General features: G+C 39.4%; 1 protein-coding gene across 1 annotated transcript in view; it reads left to right on the top strand.

The window, feature by feature from the left end:
- Positions 1-15,330, top strand: part of LOC124403312 (leucine-rich repeat and immunoglobulin-like domain-containing nogo receptor-interacting protein 3) — a 43,228-nt gene extending 27,898 nt beyond the window's left edge. Inside the window, exons 2-3 of the mRNA XM_046876990.1 lie at positions 12,348-12,863; positions 12,966-15,330. Coding sequence (XP_046732946.1) covers positions 12,393-12,863; positions 12,966-14,309 — 1,815 coding nt within the window. The 5' untranslated portion in view covers positions 12,348-12,392 and the 3' untranslated portion in view covers positions 14,310-15,330. The remainder of the gene's footprint in view (positions 1-12,347; positions 12,864-12,965) is intronic.
- The last annotated feature ends 3,233 nt before the right edge of the window (positions 15,331-18,563 follow it).

Here is an 18,563-nt window from a genome sequence, read left to right as displayed (position 1 = left end):
ATGAGGCCCCACATGGCGCAGAGTTGGCGCAGAGTTTTATTCTTCCTATACCACAGTAATTTGCCAAGGTTGATTTACACACTCCATGCAACACCATTTTATAGTTATACACAATGTCTTGGAACATCCACGAACCAGAATAGTTTCTAATTTGATGTCTTTTTTAGCAGATTTAAACTGTTGCTTCCTTACTAGTCTTTGTGTTTACTATCAAGACAGAAAAAGTCTGTCTATCAGTCTTTCAAAAAGTCTCTGTTTTGAAGACTCTCTTAAACTCTCATTATAAACCACTGACACTGGAGACTCCTATCACTGATATTATATAAACATCTTTTCAGAAAACTTTAACGTATTGAATTATTTTTTCTTAAACGATATTTTGTGTGTATTTTTAGCCTCACATTTTGTCCTATGTAAGAGACACCCATTAGAATGAGCGCATTAATAAAAAATGTGCAAATTGAATTACAGCCAGAACTACCATAGAGTTAGAGCTGCTCTTGAATTAATGCTAATCAGCATTGAGAATGAATAGTACCATATGTATTATTTGTGTTGTGTATGTCATCATCACACATTTGAAATGTTTCTATATTATAAAACTACTATTCTGGACGAGGGGGAAGGAATGGAATACTCTTTTTCCCATGTGAGTCATGGATAAGAGTCGTAGGCATCCGTAAGCTCATGTATGCGAAAGAGGGTCAAAAGCATGGCCCTCTAAATGTGAATACTGTCCTGTAAGCAGCACTTGGCAAAGATGCATTTGGCTAGATTGACTGGATTAAAAAGCCTTCAAAGCATCCAATTACATTTGAGATGTACAATCTGTGCATGCAGGTGGCTCTTGGTTCAAAGTTCCACATCTTTTTCAAAAGCTTGACGCTACACCACATTGACGCTAATTCAACAAAAAGAACTGCTGCTGCACACACACACCTGAACACCTGCTCACACATATTCAGAATCATTTTAATAAACAAAAGGCCCCACTCTCATACAAATACTAATTATTTTTAGTAGTTATTAAATCGTCTGCACGGTCTCTATTAGATACAAAAGAGCGACCAAGAAATGTGTAATTATTCACATCTTCTCACATATACATGCCCTAAATACCTTAGAGACTGGAAATAAACATGCTGTGGCATTGTGGTGAGTTTTTAGACAGCTACTCAGCCCCTTTTCTCTGCGTCTGCCTGCTCGGGCTTTCACTTTGTGCTTACACTCTGCATGTATCCTACTCCTATATTAAGTATTACTGACAGGTCAAGCAATACAGATACACACGTACAGTACAAACACATTCACACATGCAATATATTTATCACAGTATGTCAAAGTTATGCTTTGTGTCCATGCCTGTAAGATCTGCGTGGGTCACTGTAACTGTGACACACACAAAGTGAAGACATCACGACCCCCACTGAGTAAAAGAAACAGTTATGTAACTCTTTGTTTGTGTCTTAAACTACATATACTCTACCCACTTTAATCTACATGCATATATGAAGCTGGATCTATTCCTTCTATTTATATACAGGTGCATTAGAGCACTGCTTGTGTCCTGAGGTGATGCAACAGCACATGCAAGCTTGTGTAAGAAAATCCTGTCAAATGGAAGTGAAAATTGTCCTTATTTCCGCCTCTTCACCTTCACTATCTAGCTATGAAGGCCTGCTTCAGAAAACTGGGGTCATTTTAGCTCCACTTCAGCTCAGGCTCTGTCTGAGAACTTTTTTTGTCACTCTTTATTATAAATGCAGATACCAGGAACCCATGCTGCTTTGAGACAAGACAGCGCTGTACTCCCACTGTGCAGTCTGACTTTGAAATATTGCCTCAGTACACCTAGGGTTACAGCCACAGTCTTTCCTTATCGTAGCCTTGTGTGTTCTTGGGATATCGTGCCTGTAATAGTTTTTCAATTAGAAATGCCCGTCTCAGCAGCTTGACTTTTACATACATGCATGCATATAATATATATATATATATATATATATATATATATATATATATATATATATATATATATATATATATATATATATATTTTTTTTCACCTTGTATTTTTTATTGTATTATAACAGCAATTATTGTTTGGATTATTATAAAAACCCCATGAATCATTACACTTACCATGATGGCTGTCTATGATATTGAATTGAATTATTGAATAGGAAAGCGAAAAAATTAAAATCATACAGTACTTACATTTATTATTATGCAATTATTTCGGGTGAGCGTTGTAACACAAAGGTCCCACATCAGCGTTAAACTATTATGCATGCACACATGAGCACACTTACTGAGAGATAAGCAGGAGCGTTCACGCTTCCAAATGATTTTAAGTCAAGTATTTAGAGTCTGATTCATGAATAGCATGAGCTGCCCTTGCCGTTACTCTTTCAGTAATAACTGCACAGATCTACTGTCTGTCTATTTGTATTTTTTACTGTAAGCACGTAATGCGCTATATGCTAAGACTGTTTATTTATAATTTTTTTTTTTTTTTTACAATGGACATTGTCTCAAAGCAGCTTTGCAGAATGTAAGAATTATTGAACAAAAATGAACATTTAAGTGAATTGTGTGTATTTATTCATGATAAGCAAGACTGGGCCGACTGTGACAAGGAACAACTTCTTAGACGGTATGATTACGAAACCTTGAGAGAAACCGGACTCAAAAAGGAAAATCCAATAACTTTTTGTGACACCTAGAGTGTATATAATATAACGAGCACCGGAGTGTGTGATTATAAGTAATGTCCTTTTTTCAGTCTTATACAGTTAGTTGGAGTTGTGGAACCAGGTGCTCCTGAGATCATTATAGATCCAGACAATGACAATGACCCCAAACACACATCTAGGTTACGTAAGAGCCAAGGAGAGTGATAGAGTGCTGCATCAGATATCCTAGCCTCCACAATCACCTCCACAATCACCTGATTTAAATCTAATTGAGAAGGTTTAGGAGTGAAGTACTCAACACCTCTGGGAACTCCTTCAAGAATATTGGCAAAACCATTTCAGGTGACTACGTCATGAATCTGATGAGAGAATGCCACGAGTGTGTCAAGCTGTAATTGAAGCTAATATGGTATACTGTACAATTTTGAAAACAATAAAAAAAAAAGGAAAAGTATTAAATTAAAATGAGGTGTCCAAACTTTTTGACTGGTAGTGTATATTACACACCGACTAAAATCTGCAGTGTGGACTAGAAAGAAATCAGCCCTCAGCCATCCAGCTTCTTTGTAGCTTTATATTTTAAAATATTCCAGACTGAAATGAATGCGGAAATGGCCAGATGTAATTGGTTCTCATTTTTTGCTCTCAAAAAGGCTTCCTTTATTCATAGTGTGGTGTGCAAACGGTGTAGATGATGATCAGAGAAATGAGCAGTGGTGCTTGTGTGACTGAAGCAGCAGTGTACACACTCGGCAAGCGTCTGAGGCAGGGGGCTTTTATCCTGTGGTTGCCTATCTCTGTCTCTAGCTCTCTCACTTTCTCTCTCTCTCTCTCTCTCTCTCTCTCTCTCTCTCTCTCTCTCTCTCTTTCTCTCTCCATTATGAACAGCTTGGTGGGTGTTCGTAATCAGTGCGGGTTTGTGCGAGGATAGAAATTAGTCACAGCAAATGCACATTTTCTCCTTGAGTTACACAACTCGTTGCAATGGCGCCTGAGAGAAACCTGACCTGCTCCGTATCATTGTACAAAAAAAAAAAACCTAAAAGTACCCTGATTATACACAGACAGAAATATCCAGTGTAATATCATGTAGTATTTAGTCCACTTTAATGCCCACTCTCAGAAGAGATATTGAACATATAGCTAGCCTGCTGAAAAACGTCTAGTAGCTCTTATTTGTCACAGGGGAAAGTTAATATTGGGCTTGCGGTAAGGCTTAATAGGTGTAGTAATATTCGCCTCAACTTATTAAAGAGTAGATAAAGAGGTGGAAGAGCAAAACATCATTAAAACAAAACTTTTAGAAAGCTTAATCTGCAAAGTTAGCTTGCTAAGAAGACAGCGCATGCCTGTTACTAGCAAGTTAGCAGGCTAATGTTAGTGTACTAGCTTAAAAACAAGGTTTCTCTGTGGAGGGAGTTTACAAGCTGTCCATGGGTCTTCAAAACTTTCAGGCCAATTATTGCAAAATTTACCTCACAGGAAATCATGTTATGATGGCTGAGACTTAGCGGTAAATCATATGAGAAATTTCAGAGCAACTCAGAGCAGGTCAGGAGGTTTTTTTTGGGGTGTCTAGGATGGAGGTTCTGTAGCTGAGAGCTTCTGAATACCACAACTTCTAGTAATAATGATGATTTATTATATAAAATAATTTTGTGTGAAACAGAATTTATGTAACAATGCTTATTTAGTTACTTATTTGACAAGTTATAAGAACCAAGAGAGTTCATCAGTTAAATATAACATGTTCGAGCAGGGGACTTTTAACAGTTGAAGACAGACATCCATAAAACAGACATGTGGTTTGACTGCTGTCTGTTCCGATTACTTAGCAAAAGATTATGTAACGTTTTAATTAATTCCCTCAAGCTTTACACTACAATTTATTTGCAGATATCCAACTGCTGCATAGTATGTTCTGTGCTAAACCTAAGCATGCACTGCTTTCTGGTTCACTCCTTCATTCCCACTCCTTCCCTTGGCATCGCAAGTTCCTCGCTCTATTTGTGCTGTGAGTGATGAAGTGATTTTCCAGACATGCTTTTTTTCTTTCTCGTCCTTGCGATTGAGGGCATACTGGGTTTGCTGGTATGTAAGGGTGATGGCTGTGTGTTCGCCCATGTGATGTTTCTGGACTTGTAGAATAAATCCGAGTGCAGGGAATGGATCCCAGGGCCGTGCACTTTCTTCATGCATGAGCACATCTGTGCCTGTAGGACTTTTATCCTTCATGATCTTCGGGAGAAAACAAGGGCATGCACAAGCCTGATGCTTATAACAGACCTGGTTTGAATAATATGTTAGGTAATGGTTTTGAAATGCAGGATTAAATTGAAAAAAGGATATTAACAATCTGGAACTGAAATCATTAGTACAACCAGAAGGCCCTGGTAACTCTGAAAATGCTGGTGAAATTCATAGCTCATATGGGGCCAGCTGTTCACAGGACAATTACAGATTGAACACTTTGAATTTAACTAAGCTTTATGGGAGTGTGATAAGTCAAAGTCCTTAAAAGACATGTTAAGTATTCAGTAAACATATGGTCTGATAAGACCAAAGAAATGTGCACTTGCACTACATTTGTCAGAAACCCAACTTTTCCCACAGTAAAGCATGGTGGTGGAAGTATCCTGATTTAAAGTTACTCCTTTTGCATCAATGTTCATATGTTAATGTTTTTTCTTGATAAGTGTATGATATACAATATCACACAATGTATAAATCGCAATAATGATGTCATCCAATTAGATGTAATACAAGTCATGTAATACTAGTGGATGAAAGTGCAGATTTGTATTTAATTGGAATAAATAAACATGAAATGACCAAATAGCAGCTGGGAAATGTAGTCCCTGGTCCAGAAATATACAGCAAACAAACTCCCTATTAAAAGTAAATTCGGCAAAAATCACTTCAACCACGTGGCTTGTTGCTATGCAACATCCTTATAATAACATGGATTATTTCCAACAGTCAATGTAACCCAATAACCCTTTTTACACACATTTTGTTGTAGAGTATAGCTAAGCAGCAGCAGGGTCATTTTTAGCTGTTCCAGTCTGTGTTGTTGTTCATCCATCACATCCTCAGACAGATAAATTGGCTTAGAATGTGTTCAGTTATAAAAAAAATTCTCCAAATTTAATTATAGCATTAAATGTCCTGTAGGTATATATTTTCAACGCATTCTATTTCTATATCTGTATTTGTAAAAAATGAATACACATGGATAGAAAATGAAAGACTGGCAGAGCTCCAGATCAGTGAGAGGAGAGATGCTGACACAGAGTACCAAGCAGAAAAAAAAATCCTGAACAGCTTTCAACCAGTCAGATTGTGTCACTGTAAATAACTGCTGAAATGTATAATATATTGAAGTGTATTACTGTAGGGACTGTAAGAGTACTTGCACTGACAGTATTACACCTTTCCCTCTTCCTCGCCAACTGCCATCCAAACAGTCACATGCTGGATGCTGAGACACCGGCTGTGTCCTCATTCTGCCACAATGAAATGTCTAAGCCAGTGCTCAGGGTTTTTGTTCACGCTTTTGATGTGACACAATTCTTCGACATGGCGCGCGCACAGGTTTGTAATGGGCTTTATTGTAGCCTCGATGTGGAAGCATAAACAGAAAAACAATAGATTGTTGGATTTATCGCTTTTGTTAAAATTAGGGGCCCACGCAAATGAGATAACAAGAGAGAATATCAAAGTCAGACTCTAGAGCATGGATCTATTTTTAGTATGGGAACAGATCTTAGACAGATTTTATAAATAGCACTAACAAAATTCCTCCTCCCAAATCTTAAGCCATTTTAGATTATGCATGTTCACAGGGTATTTCTGTTTCTGAATTATTTTAGGGTAAAATGTGACTCATGGGACTTGACAAATGGAACATATTCTTGGAATATTTATTTTTTACAAAAGACCTGTTGACAGGGGGATTATTAACCTGCATGCATTGTCGTGGGTTGATAATTTCATCTCTATTGTACAGTCCACAAATCTAAATGTTTGGTTCACTGAAGTGGGTGTGGGTGTGGGGTGTGTGTGTGTGTGTGTGTGTGTGTGTGTGTGTGTGTGTGTGTGTGTATGTGTGTGCTCACTTGTGCATGTCTGCTGTCTGTTTCTGAGATAATATTATGGGATGGAAGAAACCAGGAGTATCTGAACACCATACTGTCTGTGTGACAATCCAGACTATCTGACCAAAAAATCAATGTGTATTTATAAATGTCTGCTGCACTGGTGACAAAGTAAAGGCCGACTTCACTGCAAGCCTGAGTTCTGAGCCTTCAAAAGGAGAGTTCCTTTCTCTTTGTCTGTCTGTCTGTCTGCCTGTCTGTCTGTCTGTCTGTCTCCCTCTTTCTCTCTCTATCTGTCTGTCTCTTTTTCTCTCTCTCTTTCTCTCTCTTTCTCTCTCTCTTTTCTCCCTGGAGCAGGGAGACATGTTAAATAATGGATCTTGAATAATGAGTGTCTAGAATACATGGCATGTCTGCCATGCTGAGTCGCAGTTAATTTGTAGATGACTGCAGTCAAAAGGCTGTCTTTAGGCAAATTGCATTAATCAGTACTGATGCAGTACTGAGTGTTTCGTCCACAGAATTTTTTTTTTAAAGACAAGCCATGTTTTCAGTAATTTTAGACATGCCATTGTCGATATAGGATATTTATCCTTTACATTTGTGGCATTCGGCAGACACAGCAGACACTTATCAAAAACGATTTATCATAATCTCCGTTATGCGACCGAGTAGTTTAGGTTAAAAGACTTGCTCAAAAGCCCAGGATTGGCAGCTGTATTGGGATTTGAACTCACATTTCAGACCTTTGAAAAGTCCAATGTTTTAACCACTTACTTACCACTTCCCTATCATTTATTTGATATGTGTGTGTGTTGTTGTGGGGGTGCGCTGATGGTGATACTAATACACACGTATTGTACTTATATCACTTTTAGAAATTGCTACTAGACTGCACTTGCATTACAGATATTCATTAGTAAAAATATAGCTTTAAATCAGGGTGCAGGTTTTCATTCCAATCAAACAAAGGCCACACCTTATAGTTAATTAAAAATTTTGAAAAAATTACCGTAGTTTCCGGACTATTGAGCGCACCCAAATATAAGCCGCACCCACTGAATTGTACAAAGATTTTTATTTTGAACATAAATTAGCCGTACCTGTCTATAAGCCGCTTACACTAAAACTAATGCTTACACTGAAACTAATGAACTTTACACAGGCTTTAACGAAAGACAGTGTGTTACACGGCATGTATCTAAACAGTAGCCTACCAAGAAAGTCATTGTTCACTGTCTTCCTTCTTCCTTTCACAACTATTTCTCGTTTTTCTTTTGGCATCGTCGTGCGTTTAAAAATCACCATCAGTGAAGCTTTTCTCCCGATGCCGTGCAGCTCAGAACACAGGTGAAGTGTGTTTTTTCATGCCCGGTTGTTTTCAGCATGACGAATGATTCGCATTTCCTGTAGACAGTCCGAGTGAGCGGCAGGTCAAACGTCAGAGGAACCTCATCCATATTTATGATGTGGCGTGGCCCGATTCAGTAGGAGCGCATCTGATTTAATATAAAGAGTTTAACTGGTTCACCTGAACCCGTTCCGCAATTTCATTGGTCTAATGTTATGGGGCTCAGTTTTTTTGGCTTGAAGCTTGTAAAACCGTGAAAAACCCAGGAAAAATCCATATATTAGCCGCTTCGTTGTTTGAGCCGCGGGGTTCAAAGCGTGGGGAAAAAGTAGCGGCTTATAGTCCGAAAAATACGGTAAATGGCTCTTTGTGAAAAGGTTTGGCAAAGCTTTAATTGCTTCCTTGAGTTTTTAGATTTTCTTGTCGAAAATTGTTAATATGAAAAGGTATGTCAATTATTTCAGTCAGTCAGAGCTGTACATGAATCTGTTTTTGAAACCTTTATTAATTTAATTATTTTTAAATCTCATCTGATTCTAATACTAAAGTTCTGGATATATAATGACAAATTATTTTAGTGTCTACTGCCAGTATTACAGTTCTAAATATAAAAAGCAATGTAATGTATGCAAATGCAAATGCAAAAAAAAAAAAGCATTCTGGCACTTGATTTGTAATTTTTCTGTTCCAGTATCTCCACCCCCCCACCCACACATACCCAACCACCCCCCTGGCGTGTAATTAAATTCAGTTTCACCAAGGATGTTTAATTATGGTGATTCACAGTTAATCAGTGAGTTAAAACTATGGCTTTATCACTGCCTGTGTTCTAAGCTACTGTATTCATACTTTACTATTAATTATAACAAGTCCTCTAGAGCAAAGACTGCAGAGTCCAGGCTGGCAGATAATGTTCATTCCATCTTAATGACAGTGTGGCTGAATGCACAAAGTGAAAATGTGGAGCATAGTGCACATCCGGGTGCAGTATTAACACCCTACAGAATATTAATGATAAATAAATGCATGATAAGGATATTTAAAAGACATTCCTTTACTTGCAAATAAACACTTGATTCCTCACAGCTCCCTGCAGTGGGGTTTGAGAAAGTGATGATGACGTACATTTGAGCTGAAGGCGTGTGAAACACTGTGGGTTTTTTTTTTTTTCATGATGGAGTTAGCTAATGTGTAAGCATTAGTTGGAAATGACAAAAAGTGTCATGTGAAAACAACAAACCGCATTTAAAATGTCACTCAGTTTTACCAGAACAAGTAAGATGCATAATGTGTTGCCTTAATATGTATCTAAAATGTATCAAAATCTAAATGTGTTAAAAAATGTATACTTGGATTTCAGGTTCCTCTTAAGACTTCAGACTTCTTTACAGACTTTAAAGACAGAGTTTCTGCTCTGACTGGATTTTTTCATGAGTCTCTTAGTCAGTTGATACTAGTTGCCTTAAACACCAGGATATGTTTTTATTCAAGTGTTGAACTCAGTGAAAGATTTGTCGTTTTCAATTTAGGCTTTGTGATAGCTGTTTTGTTGATTCCCCACTAGCTATTAACTTCAGTTCATTAAACTAAAGCTGGTTCAATTGTTTTCTCCCCCTCGTTTATCTCCCTCAAATTTGGTCTTTCGCCAATCCCTGTCCATCAGATTTTTTTCACTCCTAATTCACAAAAGCTAGCAAACATAAAAGTTGAAGGCTATATGTGCTTTTCAAGTCAGCCGATATGTAAAGTCAGCCAAATTGCTGCTCATTCTGCATCACACTTTAAAGTAACACACCTCAAGTATAGCTTTTCACATTCATTTTAGAGATATCCACAGATATCTACTGTCACTGTGACCGACTCTGTGGTCCTTCTAGCCAGATAATGGGAGCCCAGGTGAGGTTGTCAAAACATTTGAGCTTTCTAATGAGCATAACCTCCAAACTGATCTCACTGAGATCTGGAAAGATTAAAAACACTATCTTGGCTATGCTGCAGAATTAGAACCATTCATTAATAAGCAATAGAGTTTAATGTCTGATACTCAGTTTTTGCCCTGAACATTGAATGGAAATGTTCCAGTAACAGAGATGTACTTTTTTGAGTTTTTTTCTAGTTCCAGCATGCCCTTTTTCACTCCTCAGCTAATTATTAAACTCTCCATGCAGTGTGGAACATATGTTGGAAGATGTAGAACTTTGTAGCTGAAAATTTCTGGTGACATTTAGAGACCTTTTCTAATTTCATAGCCCCAAAAGGTGAACTTACTGTGAGTTTAATGTAATGACACGACTTGATGCGACTCTGAAGCCCTCTGAGAGGCGGTGAGGGCTGTAGCGAGTGTTGGCTTTGGCAATTACACGAAGCACTCAGCTGGCTGGAATCCCTACGAGACTCAGAGCATGATGGAACTCTGCCGATTGACTCAACTTTTAAGTGTGTGCCAAAGCCCAAAAACAGCAGCTTTATCATTCATTGGATCTCAATCTAATTGAATCTGAATAACTAGACTTGATGGGCTCTGATCTATGGACTCAGGAATGTTATTATTTATTTATTTTTATTTGTTTAATCCCCTTTGGTCCCCTTTGTTCCCAATTAGTCTGCTTTACTGTTTTGGTGGATGTGAAAACCCTGTTTAAAATTTTATAAGATCTGTGAGCACGGTGTCCTTTGTACAGTATTGAATCCTTAAGGTATAGGATTTTGTTTATTGTCTACAATTAAACTGCAATATTGGTGCTAACAAAAAAAATATTTTATCATGTACATTTCCAAGGTAATTAGGCCTTAGTTAAAACACATAAGATTGAAGCCACTGAACATAAATGAACTCTTACAATGTTTATGATTTCAGGACAACCCAATAAAAAAAGTGTTAACAGACCAATGCGATGTGTGTTCCACTGATTTATGCATCTTGAAGTGTATATATGATTAAATAAAAGTGAACACTTCTTGCTTTATATATCACTTCAATTACTGATTGCTTGAAATCTATATTAAATTTGCTTCTGCTTTTAACAAAGGTTAGTTGTTTTTTTAACAAAAAGCTTGAAGGATATAAGCGTGAATGGACATGACTCTGACTGCAGAGATAATTTTATGATACTTGCCGTAATTGCTACATGAGTTGCTGAGGAGCTGTGTGTGTAATTTATCAATAGGCCAGTTCCATCTGCTTACTCACAACAAGAAATGTAAGCAAAATAGATAGTGTATTTAGTGTGGAACAAATGGCTCTTTTAAGATCCTATTTTACCTATTATGTTGTATCAGCTTTTTAACTGGTGCAACTAATATATCCTACGTTTATGTAATAAGGAGATCACACATTATCTACCCAGTTTTAATTGATTTAAAGTGAAATAACAGCCTGTGCAGGCAGGCCCTGATCACATAATTACACACAGTATGTACAGGCAGGTCTTTCGAAAATGTGTCCAGGTTGTGTGCTTGAATTACTAAGCGGATAACTTGCGTTTTTATATGTACAATAAACCTCCTAATGTTATTCTAGTTCAGTGCAAAGCTTATAAGTGAGAAACTTTCAACCTAGACTGCGATACATTTAAAAGAAATTTTCTTGTAACAGGGTTTTCTATGTACACCAATCGTAAATATGACAATGACGAAATGAATAACACTGATTATCTTCATCTCTATCATAGCACCTGTTAGCGGGTGGGATATATTAGGCAGCAAGTGAACATTCTGTCCTCAAAGTTAATGTGTTAAAAGCTAGAAAAACGGGCAAGCATAAGGATTTGAGTTTAACGAGGGTCGAATTGTGATAGCTATTCTAGTCAGAGAATCTCCAAAACTAGAGCTCTTGTGGGATGTTCCCGGTCTGCAGTGGTCAGTATCTATCAAAAGTGGCCTAAGGAAGGAACAGTGGTCAACCAGTAACATGGTCATGGGCTGACAAGGCTCAGTAATGCATGTGGGGAGCAAAGGTTGGCTTGTGTGGTCTAACAGATGAGCTACTGTAGCTCATATCGATGAAGTTAATGCTGTACAGGTCAGGACTGTTTTGGCAGCAAAAGGGGGACCAACACAATATTAGGCAGGAGGCCATAATGTTTTTCAATGATGTGTATGCTGGAGTCAAGATTCACATTTGTAATTGCACTCAATACATTTGCAATATTTCTTAATACTCTCTTAACTTAAATCTCTCATTTTGTTCTCCTTTTCTCTCTATAGGTGTGTGGTAGACTGAATCCTCTAAAGTGAGGTGGTGGGGTGCTCATGGCTGCCCTATGGGGCCTGGGCTGGCTGGGTGTGAGCCTCACCCTGTTGGCCCTCGCCCCAGCGAGCCAGAGCTGCCCGCCACGCTGTGATTGTGTGGCTCAGCTTCGCTCCGTGTCCTGCCAGCGAAAGCGTCTGTCGGGTGTACCTGAGGGCATCCCCACAGAGACCAGGCTGCTAGACCTTAGTCGGAACCGTCTACGCTGGGTTTCACCAGGAGACCTGGCACCCTATCCAAGGCTGGAAGAAGTGGACCTCAGCGAGAACCTCATCTCCACGCTAGAGCCCAATGCCTTTGCCAGTCTACAGGCACTGAGAACACTGCATCTGCGTGGAAACCAGCTGAAGCTGGTACCTATGGGCGCCTTCGCTCGTCTGTCGAATCTCACTACCTTGGACCTGAGCGAAAACAAGATCGTCATCCTGTTGGATTATACTTTTCAGGACCTGCACAGTCTCAAACACCTTGAGGTTAGAGAGAAAAATTTGATAGCTTGACACTCGACCGAATGTATTGTTCATGAGATTTGGGTACCCAATCTGGTAATTAATTTTTTTTAATGTTCTTTCCAGGTTGGTGACAACGACTTGGTATACATCTCACATAAAGCTTTCTCGGGATTGCTGGGACTGGAAGATTTAACCATAGAAAGATGCAACCTGACATCAATCTCTGGCCAAACCTTATCCTACCTGCGAAACCTGGTCACCCTTCGATTACGCCACCTCAGCATCTCCACCATTGAAGACCAAAACTTTCGTAAGATGTCCGCTTTGCGAGGGCTAGAGATAGACAACTGGCCGTACTTGGAATACATCTCCCCCCTTAGTTTCCAGGGTCTAAACTTGACCTGGCTGTCCATTACTAGCACTAATATAACCGCTGTCCCTTCTGCTTCTTTTCGCAACCTTGTTTACCTGACATCCCTAAACCTCTCCTATAATCCCATATCTGTGCTGGAACCCTGGGCATTCAAGGATCTTTTAAGGCTGAAAGAGCTACACATGGTCAGCACTAACCTGCAAGTTGTGGAGCCTCATGCTCTGGGCGGTCTGAGGCAGATCCGGGTGCTTAACCTCTCCAGCAATGAACTGGTCACACTGGCGGAGAACTCCTTTCATTCCGTCAACAGCCTCGAAACTCTACGTGTCGATGGAAATCCACTTTCATGTGACTGCCGCCTTCTGTGGATTCTGCAACGCAGGCGCACTCTAAACTTTGATGGGAAAATGCCAGTATGTGCTGCTCCACCTGAGGTACGGGGTAATATTTTGAGCAGCTTTCCAGATTCTGCATTATTCGACTACTTTACTTGCCAGAAACCGAAGATTCGCAACCGGAAGCTTCAGCAAGTGACAGTGCGTGAGGGTCAGTTGGTGTCATTCCTGTGTCATGCTGATGGTGAACCGGCACCTAATATCATTTGGATCTCACCACAGCGGCGAAAGATCACATCAAAAAGCAGCAGCAGGATCACAGTCTTACCGAGTGGAACGCTGGAGATACGATATGCCCAGGTGACTGACAGTGGCACATATATCTGCATCGCCAGCAATGCAGGTGGCAACGACACCTACTTTGCCACACTGACGGTGAAAGGACAACCGGTGGACCCCGCTCTTTTCACCAATCGTTCTTTGTACGCCGTGGACTTTAATGACACTGGCCTGAACAGTACACGCGTCTTCCTTAAGTTCACACTTGACCTAACCACAATCCTGGTGTCTACAGCCATGGGCTGCATCACCTTCCTGGGTGTAGTGCTCTTCTGTTTCCTGCTGTTGTTCGTGTGGAGCCGCGGAAGAGGTCAGCGCAAGAACAACTTCACAGTAGAGTACTCATTCAGGAAGACAGAGGGGCCCACGACCAGTTCGACCTCTGGAGGGACCCGCAAGTTCAACATGAAAATGATATGAAACAACGCAGCCAGGGGCCCCCTGGGGGAGGCATAAACGCCCAACGTAAACACACAGCTCTGATTCGCAGTAATATAACAAGATGTTTTAGGGACTAATGTGATTTGAACTCACTGCCTTTGGAAAATGTGTTAACATTTCAATGCAGTCTTTTGGATTTGATAAGATTATAGGTTTTCTTTACCTAAACTTTATTCGCTTGGATGGTTGGTTGCCATTTTTTAAACATATTATTAGCGCTACTAATGATTTTGTTAGGCAAAACCAACCAATGTTACTGTAAAAATTCATTAATTAATTTAATATACAGTATAATGATTTTAAGAAAATGGCATTCTAATTAAAATGCTAATTCAGAAAATGCTGAATGCACAAATTTAAATTGAATTGCACAATCCAAAAATTAAACACACTTTGTATAAAAAGCAAGTTGGCCAATCAAATTGTTAGAACCATTGAATCATGAGTTTCTGAAATACAAGCTTAGCTTTCTGTCATGTCTGCGATTAGGTGCTGTGTAAGTTGGGACAAGCACACTGGCCGCAACACTGTGAGTGCACTGCTGCTTTTGATATACTGGTATTTAGTTAGCAGCATTGTACTATAGTGAATATAAGCTAATGTGCAGCCAGGACCACAGGGTCTGGTTAGGAAGCCAAGCCTTGGGTACTGGCTGCAGTCTTAGTGGATGTATAAATGCTTATATCAGGCTGGTGGAGGGCTGATATGGGATACTCTCTCATATCCTCTCCAGCACCGGGCCTAAGCATACACCGACGACCCATAAGCCTTCATGGGGGGAGGCTGCGGGCGCCAGGGCCATTCGATGTCAGACACTTGCTGTATGTACAGTAGGTGTCTAATAAAACTAATGGACACTTAAGCCATTATCGAGCGACACCTGCGCAATACAGTAATAGCTTTACTTGTTTACAACGCATAGCACTATGCAGGGAAGATGTGCAACATACACAAGCTTTCTTCAGCACATTTGAGTTTTCTTGTGTTTGCATTTCAGGGAATGGTAAAAACAAATATATATATATATATATATATATATATATATATATATATATATATATATATATATATATGAGCTTGTTTTTTTATTTTTCTATTAAGCTATTGTATAGACTTGAGTTTTTAGGTAAATGGCATTAATTAGAGAATATGTTCATTGAGGAGAATGTTGTGTTCATGGTTATTGCCTTTGCTTTACCATGCACATTCATTTAATTATGCTAATACTGCTCCGTTTTATTTTGTCGGCACTGTAATAGCATCAAGTGCAATAACAGAAAATCTGGTTTACTGCCATTTGCTTTTGAGACTTTATATTGGATTAATAATGTAACATAGGCATGACTCTTTTCACTGCACAACGCGGCGCTTTTTTGAAGTTAGCATAGTGAGAAACAAGAAAATTACATATCTGATGCAGACTTAAATATTGTTTTATTGTTATTTATTGATGCCACTGAGAGGTTTCAGACCAAATACCACAATGTGAGCGGAAACAATTAAAACACAAATAAATATATAAAAAGAAGAGGTAAATGGTGATGCGGTGGTGGTGATGACGATGATCATCATCGTCATCACCATCCATCTTATTTTCTGACCTGTTTATTGGCGGCCAGTGTGCGACAGTCTCTGCTTCTCCTGCCCAGTCTCCATCCCCCCATTAATCCCCATCCCCGCACCCTGACTGGGTCTCAATGAGAGAAGGGTCCCTGGCTGGAGACCATGAATGTAAATGAAAAACCATGACACCCATCTAACCCATGTGTATTTGACTGTATAAGGTATTTCTTCCTTTATGTGTTTAGTTAGTAAGTGTTTTGGACTTATTGGTTTTGTCAATGTTTTTTTTATTTTTTTTATTTGCTACTGTGAATGTGAATGTTAAAGATCTGAAGGATGATCTGTTCTCAATACTACGCTGTTGACTTGGATCAATGGTGAAGTAAGGTCCCTGGTGCAGTCCTGAGCTCTGGTTGCTGTCTCAGTGGAGTTCTTCTGAACGTTCTCCACATCTCTTGGTGTGATTTTTCTACAGGTTCTCTAAATTCCTCCCACCTTCCAAAAACAGGAGCTGGTAGGTGGATTGGCTATGCTGCATTGCCCCTAGGTGTGAATGTGTGTGTGTGTGTGTGTGTGTGTGTGTGTGCGTGTGTGCGTGTGTGTGTGTGTGTGTGTGTGTGTGTGTGTGTGTGTGTGTGTGTGTTAACTGCAATGGATTGATTGCCAATCTAGGGTGTATTTCAGCTTTGTGCCCAGTGTTAATTGGGATCCCATAGACCCTGACCAGGATAAAGTTTCTGAATAAAAATGATTAAAAGAATGAAAGTTTTACAAACTAAACCCAGCAAGTTTAGTTGTGCCATTGAAAATGATGACAGGCTTTTATCTAAAATGATGGTGTTGAGAACAGATTAATGAACCAAAGAGCCATGAGTAGAATGTTTCTCCTAGGTAAACATATCGACTCTTCCTTATTTTGCTCAAATGATACTTAGCTTAACGTTCTCAGACCTCACCGACATCATCAGCAGTGCAATAGGATGGAGTGTGTTCGTTCACCAGTACAGTCGATGTTGTCCTTGTGGCCTGTGACTTGGTGTTGTCGGTTATCGGTGTCGATCGATCCGAATCGTTTCCTAGTTTATTAGCTTTTTTCGGTTAGCATTAGCTCCTGGTCGTGCAGTCAGTCACTGTGTTTAGGTGTGATGTGGTGGTAGATGATGCGAAAGGAGGCTCAGCCGGGGATGTGACTCCACAGTCTCCCGGCGTCACATGACCCCTTAAATCCCGACCCAGTTTTCCTGGATCCATGGATTTGTGTAGCAGCTGGAACACTCTGTATCTGTCATGAATGCGTTGATTTACTGTTTGCACTTCAGAACGGAGTGTGAAATGCAGACAGATCACGCAAAGTGTGGCAGTAAATTTCTAGATATTTTTAGCATGCTGCAGTCACTCTTTTCCAATGATGGAGAAATTAAAATACTTTTGTGTAATCTGGTTTATTTGATATATTACGTGGTCAGGAATTTATGTGCTCCGTCACTATAACGAACTGAACTACAAAGCTTTTGGTCTGATTTAGAAAAAAAAAGATTCCTAGGGCGAGTGTGACATTTCTGATGGAGCAATATTGTCCTGGCAGGGTTTGACAGTTTTCAGATCTCATCAAATACATTCAGTGGAGCTGCTCCACTTCTGTCACTGCCTCTGTTCTGCCCCCTTGCTGAGTGTATCAGCTGTATGGATGATAGACAGACAGCTATACTCATTTTTCTCTGTGTCTCTTTTTCTCTTTGTCTCTGAGGACTGAACTTCTGACACCTGCCTCCCAGACACACATTTTTGCCACAATAGCATAAGAAATAAATGGAGGGCTTGAAACACTTTATCACTTTGTTGTAAATCAGAAGAAAGACGCTTAGGAGGAGTAGCTTTTAAACACAAACCGTTGCTTATATTATATTTGATGTATAACCTGATTCTATAGTTTATAGGTAAAAAAAAAATTACCTGTACGACTGCACAGATTTTGATACTGCAAATATAATTATACCAGACTGAGCAGCAGAACTTAAAGAAATATATAATTTTATGTTATGGATTTGCTGTGGATCCCAATAATGTTCTTCATGCTAATAATTGTTTGTGCAATGCATATTATCTTTAAGCTTTAGAAAGTAGGTCTAATGCTCCTCCACAGTCTGCTCTTGTCTGAACCTTCCTTCCTACATATATGGAGAATAGAGACCCCCTCATTTCCAGATAAACCCATGCACATTGACTTGCATGTCAAATGTCTGTCTAGCTAACGCAGTGGCTTCATCACAATAGCATGATGACGGCTAATAACATCACAGAATCTTCTAGACCCTTCATTTGGATGTATATTTTCTCGGTGTGTATCTGTGTGGTGGATGTCAGGATGTCATTTCGAAGAGACTCGTTTTATTTCAAATAGCATCAAATCTATTAGACATTTCGATTTATATATATTGTTGAGCCTGGCAGGTAATCAGATGATAAAAGGCTGCATCCCAAACCGCATACAAAGTCAAAAAATTTAAGGATGTGTCAAAATACTAGCCGTGGCTTTGACCATTGTTTGTATTTTGACTAGGTTATAATGCAGACAGGATGCAGCCGAAGGTACACAACGTTCACATTTATAACGGGTTTCTAAGATAATAAAATTGCGACTCTGCTGCCATCTGCAGGCGACTTTGTGTG

Source organism: Silurus meridionalis, chromosome 20 (genome assembly GCF_014805685.1).
Source record: "Silurus meridionalis isolate SWU-2019-XX chromosome 20, ASM1480568v1, whole genome shotgun sequence".
In the NCBI taxonomy this organism is placed as follows: domain Eukaryota; kingdom Metazoa; phylum Chordata; class Actinopteri; order Siluriformes; family Siluridae; genus Silurus; species Silurus meridionalis.
Note: the sequence above shows the minus strand (reverse complement) of the source record. Positions and strands in the feature narration are given on the sequence as shown.